Raw genomic sequence first — 12758 nt, 5'->3', positions numbered from 1 at the left:
TTCTCCACAATATATATATTATTATTATTATTTCATATAGCTATAAAATCTTATGTATCCATTTTCAGTATTTACTTCGACAGTGCTCGATACAGAAGTAGAGCTAGATAGTAAGTTTTGAAAATATATATGCCAATTAAGTTACACAAAATGACCATCAGGTAGGACAGAATTTAAGATTTTAAATTCTATCCTACCTGATGGTTATTTTTTTCTCAACCCATAGCTCTACAGAATTTGAACCTAATCATAACAGTTCTGACAGTAAATGCGTTATGTCTTTTTTTTATATTTTATCTTAGAAGGATGGTTTAATCTTTCCAATTCTAAGTCATTATTGTTTTAAAGTTTTGATTTTCCCCCTCCCCTAAAGACGCTTTTAAGCATACCCCCACCCATAAAACGAAAAGAAACTTTAGTCAAACCAGCACACATTTTTAAATTTATTTAGTATATTGTTAGGTGTGCAATGAATTGTCATCATATAGACGAATCCATTATTTCTGAACAGTGAAAAGGAGATAAGTAAGTCAAAATTATTTTCAAGGTGTCAGTGAAAACATCGTTTCACCCACGTAAAAAAAAAACAAAAACAACCAAAAAAACATACCGTTGTGTTTAATGCGTTCTCTTTCTCAAGCCCATGTAAATACTATATGGACTAATTTTTTACTGTAAACAGGCTAGAGCTTTGGCGAATGTTGTGGTCTCCCTGCGAATATGTGGGTTCTCCACAGTGCAATGTAAGATTTTAAATTCTATGTCTCGTCTCACCTGATAGTCATTTTTTTCTCAATCCGTGGCTCTACAGAATTTAAACCTTAATATAACATTTATGACTGTAAATGAGTTATGTCTGTTTTATATCTTATTTTTAAAAGGATGGTTTCATCTTTCTAATTAAGTCATGATTGTTTAAAGTTTTTATTCCCCCCCCCTTCCCTTAAAAACGCTTTTAAGCATACCCCACCCCTAAAAACAAAAGAAACTTAATTTATTTCTTACATTTTTTAGGTGTGCAGGGAATTGTCATCATACGGACGAATCCATTATTTCTGAACAGTCTAAGGGAGATAACTTAATCAAAATTATTTTCAAGGCGTCAGTTCTAAGAACTAGTGTCACCCATGTAAAAAAAACAAAAAACATACCGTTGTGTTCAATGCGTTCTCTGTTTCAAGCCCATGTAAATACTATACGGACTAATTTGTTTCTTTGCACGTATGGATACTGTAAACAAGCTAGAGCTTTGGAGAATGCTGTGGTCTCTTCTATAAATACCATTTTGTAAGGAAAACAAACCACTTAGCAACTTTCTTTCCTTGCTGCTAGCTCCATAGAAAGATGTTAAAAGTTTTTACCATGGATTTCATGTGCACCAGGATTAATGCACATGGACGATTACCTTACCAGAAATTTTTGCGTTCCCATGAACAATTTTCTTACGAATCTTTCTCTTTTATCCTGACACGGGTTTTATTTGGAACTGTCTTCACTAAATATTTACTTGTTGCGGACCAGAGTATAATACCCTAGCTCGCCAAAAGAAAATAATGAAACGAATGGAATTGAAGGAAACAAAGACTCAATTGATGGATAAGATACACGTCGTTTATTTGCTGTTGAAAGAATGAACGTTTTAGTTATAACATGTGTTCATGTCCGCGCGTATGTAACCAATGTTCGTTGCACGACTGGTGTTGTAGCAAGAAAAGGAAATGTGTTTTCATCTCAAGTTCGGGTCACTATCGTTTGTTCGCGTGTGGGAAGAGAAATTAGTGTTGTAGTGAAAATTGAGAATGATAGTCCAGCGTGTAGACAAAGAAGAGGATATGAGAGTTGACATCAGTTAGTAGTCAGCTACGCGAAGGTGTTCTCAGGGACCAGTAGTAGATAGAGAGAGAAAGAGTGAGAATGTGTACATACAGTCTGTTAGCTCGTGCCCAATACATAGTAGTAAGGGGTGTTGACGCGCGCGAGCGTGCGCCTCCCGAAAGGGAGGTGGCTGGTTAGCCCAACCTCTCTAGTTGAGAGTTGGTCCCAAAAAGGGTTAGAAACAGCTTGTCTCTTTGTTTTATACTCGTTTCCGGTGTGCTTTGCGCATGTGTATATTTCCCCAGAAAGCGGAAGTGACGTCGTCCATGTGTGCGTTTGTGTGTGCGTGTGTGAGTACATATGTGTGCGTTAGCGTGTGTGTATATACCGTGAATGTGAGTGTATGTACGTGAACGTGAATATGTGTACATGTGTGGACGTGGACGTGGGCGCATATGTTTGTGTGCGCGTATGTATATGACATAGCTTGAAATGTGAATGTGTGTTTTTGTGTGAGGCTTGAAAAAGACTCGTACATACTAAATATTTCTGCACGTTCTCTAAAAAAACATATGGACTTTAATTACACATTGATGAACACTATCTTTACTAACTTCTTAATGGTCTGGGCAACCAAAGAGAGAGTCTATACTTCACCTGTATATCAAATCATTAGTCTAACATAAAAAAAAAACCATTTTTTTCATACATGTGAACAAGATAGTTTGAGTTGATTGCTATTTGATGTAGTTCCTGCTCTTTCTTCCTTTCGATCGTTTGCAAACTAGATTTTTCTGCAAATTAATTGGATTACAATCATTTTTGATTTTTAATTTGAATCGCTTTCTCAACATTATAAATCGGACTATTTCTTATGACAACATTGAATCTTATTACCAATTCTTTGTTTTGGCACAACCTAACCACTGCAGATCCTTTCATTTGCAATGTTAAAAAAATTTTCATTTCTTTTCTGCATTTCATGAACTCTTTACACTAATCTTTTCTGCATTTATACCTAGTTTTCATATAATGCAGTTTCAATTTATGCCAGTACCAGCAAATCTATAGCTTTGCAATAATAATTATTTGCTTATATATTTCCTTTGATGAAAAGAACACAATTTTTAGAAACTCTGCGGATTAAGGGAATATTAACATTTCTTTTTGAGTATCCTGTCGAACAATAAATTCCTGTAAATTTTATTTGGTTGGGATGATTTTATAAATATTAATATTCATATTCCCTTTTACAGAAGCTTTTCGTTTGTAAACTTAATTTTTACTTCTGGATTTTATATATATATATACATATATATGAGTAAAAATAAAATAAAAATACCAGCGATGGTTGACTTTATGTTGTTTTGAGAAAAGAAAAACCGAAAGAATTTATAAAATGGTGATCAACGTTTCGTCCCTACTGCAAAAGACATCCTCAGGATATTAAAAGGAAAAATGCATAAGAAGAAAATGATCGTAGACCATACGTTGGGTGAAAAGGAAACAATATTAAAATATTCCATACTAAACAGATATCTTTTCATTCCTACCCACACTAATAATAAAAAAAATTTGTGACACTCTTAATAGACTTGGTATTCTTTCAATACAAACAACTTCTTCAACAATAAAACAGACATTAAAACCACGAAGCATTCTTCCATGCATATATACATATATATATATATATACATATATATATATATATATATATATATATATATATATGTGCGTATAAAGACTACATTTTGTATTATTAATGTTATCAACTTTGTTACATTAAAAAATTCTCACAGTTTTCTTTTTTTATGTTTTGATTTAATAAAAAAAATATCGCTGCATCGAGCATCCTAAATTATGAGATGAAAAAATGAAAAAATCTTTTAGCAAAAACAGAATTGTATATATGCATATATATATATATGCATATATATATGCATATTTATATATATATATATATATATATATATAAATATATATATATATATTTCCATATATATATATTTGCATATATATGCATATATATATATTTGCATATATATATGCATATATATGCATATATATGCGGATATATATATATATATGCATATATATGCGGATTAAGGACTATCCATTTATCTAGTGTTTCCTTTTCAGATTAAATATGTTTTTAACTCATTTCAAAGTGTTTTTAACATATTTTATTAACTGTTTGCTCATATATATGCATATATATATACGCATATATGTGCATATATATATATATACATACATATATATGTGCATATATATGTGCACATATATACATATATATGCACATATATACATATATATGCACATATATACGCATCTATATGCATATATATATACATATATATGCACATATATATGCATATATATATGCATATATGTACATATATATGCACATATATATGCATATATATACATATATATGCACATATATATGTATATATATATCCACATATATATATACATATATATATATATATATATATATATATATATATATATGCATATATATGTGCATATATATGTGCATATATACATGCATATATATATATGCATATATATGCACATATATATGCACATATATATATTTATATATATATGCATATATATGTATATATATGCACATATATATATGTATATATATGCATATATATGTATATATATATGCATATATATGCATATATATATGCATATATATATGTATATATATGCATATATATATGCATATATATATATATTTGCATATATATATGCATATATATATATTTGCATATATATAAATGAATTGTATATATGCTTATATATGTGCATATATATATATATATATATATATGCATATATATATGCATATATATATGCATATATATATATATTTGCATATATATATGCATATATATATATTTGCATATATATATATGCATATATATATGCAAATATATATATATATATGCATATATATATGCATATATATACATATATATATGCATATATATATGCATATATATGCATATATATATACATATATATGCATATATATACATATATATATGTGCATATATATACATATATATGCATATATATATATAAATATATATATGTGCATATATATGTGCATATATATGCATATATATATGCATGTATATATGCACATATATATGCACATATATATGCATATATATATATATATATATACACATATATATGCATATATATATGCATATATATGCACATATATATATATATATATATATATATATATATATATATATATATATATATATATATATATATATATATGCATGCATATATATTGTTACGTTCATGCTGTCATTTTTTTTTTTCAGGTTAGTTACTTTAGCATCGAATTTATCTGGAAGCAAGATAAAATTCCGACATTGCTACCATGTTGCGTTCACGGGTTAGTATGAGAGTGAAGACAACACAGAAGTTAAAATATAATAGCAGCTTTATTGAGCGGCAATGTTACAAGAGATAGTCCTCCTCCTTTTCAGAGAGTTATATAGAAAGGGGAGAGGGCAAGAGAGGGCAGTTGTGGGGGTTTAGCTATATGCAACATATATATATATATATATATATATATATATATATATATATATATATGTATATATATATATATATATGCATTCTATCTATCTATCTATCTATCTATCTATCTATAAAAGTGAACGTGTGTGTGTGTGTGTGTGTGTGTGTACATTTCCCTACACAATAACTCTGTCAATTTTTAGTCTACAGACTCGAAATTTGATATACAGCGTACTGAGATTTGGGTAAATCGGTGTGACGATTTGACCTTGGGAACTCCGACAAACATTGAGTCTAAACACTTGTAAATTTTAAATATAGGTTCCTTGGACAGGCATCTAACTTAATAACTCGATTTGAGCCCAAAACAATAAATTTTAAGGGGTCATAATAGGGGTCAAAGTTTAAAAAATTGACCTTTTTTTTTTTTTTTTTGCTCAGCATACACCTCCAAACCTGGGCAACACCGGGCACCCATGCTAGTATATTTATAAAAGTGAACGTGTGTGTGTGTGTGTGTGTGTGTGTGTGTGTTTACATTTCCCAACGCAATAACTCTTAATTTTCAGTTTAAAACTCGAAATTTCATATACTGGGTACTGAAATTTGGGAAAATCTTTGTGATTGGTTTTCAAACAGAAATTTTGCTGTTAAGGGGTCAAAATTCAACGATTTAACCTTTGAGAACTCTACCAAACCCCTCCGACAATTTTGGGTCTAAACACTTGAAATTTTAAATATAGGTTCCTTTGACGTGGATCTAACTTAATAACCTGATTTGAGCCCAAAACAATAAATGTTAAGGGGTCTTAATAGGGGTCAAAGTTAAAAAAATTGACCTTTTTTTTTTTTTTGCTCAGCATACACCGCCAAACACCCTGGCACCCATGCTAGTATATATATATATATATAAACACCTACATGTAACACATATATAACATATATAACACACATACACATAGTTTTGCGAACCGTTGCGGACGGTCTTAGGTATGTAACAGCTGACAACAGGTCGAATTGAAGACAGACTTTTTGAGTTGCATACATTGAAAAGCAGGAGTTTCATACATTGAAAAGCAGGAGTTGCATACAGTGAAAAGCAGGAGTTTCATACAGTGAAAAGCAGGAGTTGCATACAGTGAAAAGCAGGAGTGTCATACATTGAAAAGCAGGAGTTGCATACAGTGAAAAGCAGGAGTTTCATACAGTGAAAAGCAGGAGTTGCATACAGTGAAAAGCAGGAGTTTCATACAGTGAAAAGCAGGAGTTGCATACAGTGAAAAGCAGGAGTTTCATACAGTGAAAAGCAGGAGTTGCATACATTGAAAAGCAGGAGTTTCATACAGTGAAAAGCAGGAGTTGCATACAGTGAAAAGCAGGAGTTGCATACAGTGAAAAGCAGGTTGTGACTTGAACCGAATCGAGAAAACTTTGGGAGATTAAGATGAACTGATATTAACTGACAAACTCGGGGCTCAATAGAATGTTGAATTTAGTGTGTAGATTGTCGATTGTGTCACACACACACACATACACACACTCAGCACGCAACTGATATTTGCAAAATATGAAATTAAAGGCTATAACACATGAGGGTCAATATTGTTTCTTTGTTTGTTTTTGTTTTTTTAGTTTTTTTCTCAGAAATATTTTGAATACATGACTGTGTCATGACTTCAAATCATAATTCTTTATGGAAAACGCTCCAGACAAGGTGTGAAGCCATTTGGTGTAATTTTGAAAGCATGTATTGTTGTGATATAATTGACGTTCATCCCCCTCCTCAGTGCTATTTAACCAGAAAGAGGAAATGGGTTTATCAGTAGAACAATGGAAAGGAAGCTGGTCTTGATAGAACGTAGATGTGGATGTTAGTGCGTAGAGTGTTGATAGTGTCTCTCTCTCTCACACACACACACACACACACACACACACACACACACACACACACACACAGAATAGACCTGTAATTTGTAGAATATGTTGGAGTTTGTGCTTTCTTTTGTTTCTCTAGCATTATTTTATTTTTATACTTGTGAATCTGTGCATTGTCCAATAAGAAGCTGTCAATGTGGAGATGACCACACAACCAGAAAAAAAGAAGACCACAGAAACAATGTTGGAGGCAATGCCAAGCGAGGGACCACACGTTTCTGGGTCTTTCTTACACTCTCGTTGGGTCAAAGTTAGATGAGAGTACGTTCTGGTGTTCTCTCATTCTCTGGATTTTACCATGTGGGTCTTTGGTTCCTCTCTTTTATTTTATTTTCGATTTTCACATCAACTTGCAAACTCAGTTTCATTAAATTACGAGGAATCAGCCTTAATAGCCGAAAATAATGAATTAGCGACTGTGTGTGAAAATTCTGCTTTACTTTTGGAAGCGAAGAAAAAATGGTATCTGTATGTGGAATAAGAAAAAGTGTGTCTATTCAAGGCAGTCGCTTTCTGGTGTTCATTCGAATCGCATCTTCACTTGTATAATCTTGTGTCATAATTGGTCACATAAAGTGAGACATCAGCCAGCTTACGAAGATTAAATGTTATGGAAAATAATTTATTTGTATTAAAGAGCAAGTTCTATTTCTATATTGCAATGATTTAACCCCATTACAGTACAACTCTAATCCTGTTACAGACCGGGTGTGCTAGAAATGGCTTGCTCGATTTATGAAAAGGAAAATTTTCAGAGATAGATGCTCCATGCTCTGGCCGGGCAAAAATAATTGACAGTGACCAAATGAAAGCCATAGTTGAGTATACCGATACTCTATGGCTGACTTGGATAGCTTCTGAAATTTATATCAGATCTACCTCTGCGTTCTATGTTTAAAAAGAATATGTCCTCTATAGTATCATACCTGACAGAATGGTTAATTGTAGGTATAGACTGCTTTATACCCTCCAAAATATTCCAGCAAAAACCTAACAGTCAGCGAGAATGTGCTGCTGCCATTGTGCACAGAAAACACTTTTTCCATTGTTTTCAATGTAATAGATGTACTGAAATTAAAGCTGCTTTCAGGACTGCCAGCAATCATTGTAAAAGAGTAATAAAGAATGTGAGAGAGTTGTATGCGCAGTCCATTAAGTCCAAAGTAGCTGAGCAGCAGCTTGGTTCCCACCACTTTTGGCAAATAGCTCTATGCCAACCATCATCAACGGACCTGAGGTAATCTCGTCAGCATCAGATAAAGCCAAACTCTTTGCCAAGAACTTTGCAGCTAATTCTACTCTATGCAACTAAGGCCATCAACCCCCCAGATTTCCTCCTGTATAAGAAAAAATACTATGCAGCAAAAAATATCTGTGCATGATGTCGCCAAGCTAATCAAGAACCTTGATTCCAGTAAAGCAACTGGCCTTGACGGTATTCCAATTATAGTATTGAAAAAGATTCAACCAGAACTAACTCCCATACTTACAAAGCTGTTTAAGCATTGTCTTAAGGAGAATTGCTTCCCAACGCACTGGAAAACCTCATCAGTATGCCCTGTATTTAAGAATTCAGGTGAAAAGTTATCTCTTGTCTTAAAGAGGCTCCGTGTTTTGACAAGCTTTTTGGCTTGACCTTTACTCCTGATCTGAAATGGAACACGTACATCAAATCTGTTGCTAAGATCGCTGGAAAGATGGTGGAATCCTTCTACTGCTCCAGCAGATATCCCACTGCTGATGAAATTCACTACCTATATAATAGCCAGGTACATCCAAGGATGGAGTACTGTTGCCAGGAGCTGTTAGAGAAGGATCCCCTTTTCTCTTTCCTTCAACCTCTTTTCCACAGAAGAGATGTGGCGAGCTTGTCTCTGCTTTATCATTGTTTTCATGGCAAGTGCTCGTCTGAGCTCCAATCTATGGTCTTCCCTTGCCAAACTCACGAAAAATACTCTTCTAGCTGAAACTACAATCAATAATTTTCCCCATTCTTTATCTGTGCCTAAACATAACCGTAGATTCCATGAACAAAGCTTCTTTCTTAGAACTGCATCTGTGCAACTCTCTTCTGTTTGCCTGCTTTCCAGCTGACTACAATTTGATCGTCTTCAAATCCAACGTAAACAAATGTTTGATAAGCCGTCAATAATCCAATATACCAAATTTCCACTACTAACGATTACTATGATATTGTCCCATTGACACTCATTAACCCTTATCCTCGAGTGGCTTCCAGGCCTTCATAAATGGGGACTCGTTTATAAAACAAAAAGAAAAAAGATTAACGTTTGGCAACCAGAAAATCGCAGACATTTTTGAGATTTTCAAATTGTGTGTGGGAAATGAATTGCATTAATATCCACTTAAAACAAAGAAAAAAAAAAAAACACTTTAGCCAACCAAATTTTATGAGGATCTAAAAAGAATGAAAGTGGATCAATACAAAACTGTAGATGCCTATTGGCGTTACTTAGTCTTGAAAAGATCAAGACTATAGGTAGAAGGAAAACAGTCAGCAGGAAGAGAGTTCCACAAGCCTGCAGTGCCTTGAAATAAGCTATTGGTAGGTATTATAAGATACCTGAAGAGCTAATTGATGAAGACCACCAAATCAATAACTGTAAAAAAAAAACAAGGAGGGAATAAATAAGACAATTATGAAGAACACACGCCATAACGGTACTTATAGAAAAGACCAAGACTAGCAACATCATATTTGTGAGAAAGGTGATGCAAAGAAGAAAGGATGACACCAACCAAATTATAGATATGCTTCTGGATTTTATCAAGAAACCTTAAATGAAATTCAAATATTAGAAAAAATAAACAAAAATAAACACAAGATCATGATTTAATTTTTATTTATCAAGATTCAAGTATTCCAAGACTTTTAAACCTATTTTCAACATCACACATGACTTCAATATCATCTTCATCATTAAAATCCGTTTGGTCAATAATATCACCTGCATTTCTATGTGGCGTTTGACCACGTGTCTTTCGGCCACAATTTTTTCCCTGTTTCTTACTCTGTTCTTTCACCTGATAACAAGGCTCAAGCAATGAATGGAACGCTTCGTCCATTGTAACAAACAATTTCCTGAGGACGGAGTCTGTACCAAAGGCATCAGCGATGTGCCCTTGGGGGTTTGTCCGCTGATGGCTATCATGGAAAATGTTATTTAAAAACGTTCCACAATAGATCAAGTGAGGGCTTGTGGCTACAAACGGTTTTAAAAGTAGAGAGTTCAAATAAATGGCATAGCGAAGGCAACTTTGAAATTGGCTAAAACTATGAACGATCGCAATATCAATTTTTTTCCTGTAATCTGTTGAAGGAAGGCCACACATTTTAATCAAGTTTTTCCCAACCAAATCCAAATCTTTCTTTTCACAATCCAACATCAATTTAACAAGACTCGATGGATCCATCACAGTTTCCTGCATAGAAGCCTTTTGCTGGGGACTATGCTGGCAAAATACTTTAGCCCATAAATACAGGATGCATGCAACGAGACCAGACACCATCAACTTTTGTATTTTAGGAGTAGAATTTTTCACCCAGTAGACAATGGTTGCAGCTACGAGTTTTAATTCTGTTGGAAATGTTTCCAAAAACTGCGTTGAAACACCCAATGCTGATAGTAAAACTTGTTTGCGGATGTCCAAAGATGATGTGAAAATATCGTTGAGAGCTGGAAGGCGGCCGAAATTGTTCAGTTCAAAAATTGGTTTCACTTCACATTTCTCAATATTGATTCCATTTCGATCATATTCTTCAACAGATTGTTTTGATGCTGGCAATTTGTCCATGTCGTGTAAGATGAGGATGCCATAGATCACCTGTCTGATATGACGAGAACATGCATGACTTGATTCCCACTCAAGGTTTTCAACTTGTCTATGAAGAAGCACCAATTGGTCATACAATGCAGTGTGACAAAACCTGGCAACATTTCCGCTCTTCAATGATTTCAAGAACCACTGGGGAAGAGGATTTCCGTTCTTATTCACCATATTCCTTGCTGAGAATTCAAGCTGACCTGTCTCAAAATAGTTTTTCATGTTGAATAAGGGTTTTGATTCATTGTGGTAGCCTATAACGTGCAGCATTATAAAGATTGCTCTCCCACGTTCTTCAGTTGCAATGAACTGAATCACATTATCAATTGCTTCAGTAACATTGCTACACTGCTCTGATTTTTCAGCCAATATAATAAAGATAACATTTCTGAATATTTTTTTTCTAGCAATAATTTGTATACCAAAATCTGCTGGTGCTTGTTTCAGGTTGCCAAGGAAACTTGCAAAAAGCCTTTGTCGATCATCATCACTCCAGCTATTGACACCATTTAACAAAGGTAACATGGTTATGTCAAGTCCTGGAAACATTTTTGTAAAATTCTTGAAATTATAAAAATTGCAATATAAAGAAGTAATCATCTTACCGGTGCGTTCATTTTGTATAGGTTTTATTGGAAAATCCAGCTGCTCTAAAAGTACAAAACAACCTTCGATGTAGAACGTGAAGAAATCACTGTCACTACTCAAAACAGGACATTTCCATTCATTAGCCAACATTGCGATATTTTTCAGAACTTTAAAGTCACCCATCACAAACGGAATTCCAATTTCAACAATGATATGCTTAAATGTTTCAAAACCAAGTTCTGGCGCAAGATTTCCATTTTCTCCTTTGGTAATTTTCTGAACAGCATGTATATCTATATATAAGCTTTTTGAAATTCCAGTTCATCATTTGGTTTAGCACCAAAGAATACAAGGTAAGAAGAAATGCCACATTTTCTTAACAACCCAAAGAAACTTTTTACTTTATCAGCAAACACATGGTAATCACCACGATATTCATTAGAGATGCCAGATTCCAACTGAATAAAATAGTACAAGTTACTCGCGTCGATCACTAGCTTCGTGTCATGCAGATAATATTTTTTTATCAATGCACGCTGTGATGTCATGAATCTCCACAAACCTTGAACACCCATTATTTTTTGATTAACTTTTTTTTTGTAGTTTTCTTTTAAGGCAGCTTCGACAGGTATATTTTTCTAGAAATTAAAAAAAAAAAAGAAATCAATTAATATTAAAATTTCTTGTTTGCACACCTTCACACTAATTAGAAGACTAGCATTTGTAAAGTGATTTTGTATTATTTGGACTAATGCTCTAATCTTGGATGTTATTCTCACAATATTTTAGCTGATACAATTAACGGTTCTTCCCTCCCCTCCAACTGTTAGGAATTTAAAAAAAAAAAAAAAAAAAGGAAAAACAATATGACAAGAAAAAAAAGCTAATAAGTTTATCAGCAACAGAACAAATAATATAGGAAGTTGTTCACCAAGGTGAACAAAGGAACTAAAATAGGATTGTTAATCAAGGTGTGGCAGTAACAGGAACAAAGGATCAAACAATGGAGGTCAGAC

At 33.2% G+C, this 12758-nt stretch overlaps 1 protein-coding gene across 1 annotated transcript; it reads right to left on the bottom strand.

Annotated features, from left to right (window-relative positions):
• Positions 1 to 10161: 10161 nt before the first annotated feature.
• Positions 10162 to 11953, bottom strand: LOC145293920 (single-strand DNA endonuclease ASTE1-like). The gene has a single exon (XM_080140743.1). The coding sequence runs from the start codon at positions 11923 to 11925 to the stop codon at positions 10177 to 10179; it is 1749 nt and encodes a 582-aa protein (XP_079996869.1). The 5' UTR covers positions 11926 to 11953; the 3' UTR covers positions 10162 to 10176.
• Positions 11954 to 12758: the final 805 nt, after the last annotated feature.

The sequence above is a fragment of the Euprymna scolopes genome, chromosome 15 (genome assembly GCF_053919585.1).
Source record: "Euprymna scolopes isolate OS-2025 chromosome 15, ASM5391958v1, whole genome shotgun sequence".
NCBI lineage: Eukaryota > Metazoa > Mollusca > Cephalopoda > Sepiida > Sepiolidae > Euprymna > Euprymna scolopes.
This window is presented reverse-complemented; position numbering and strand designations above follow the sequence as displayed.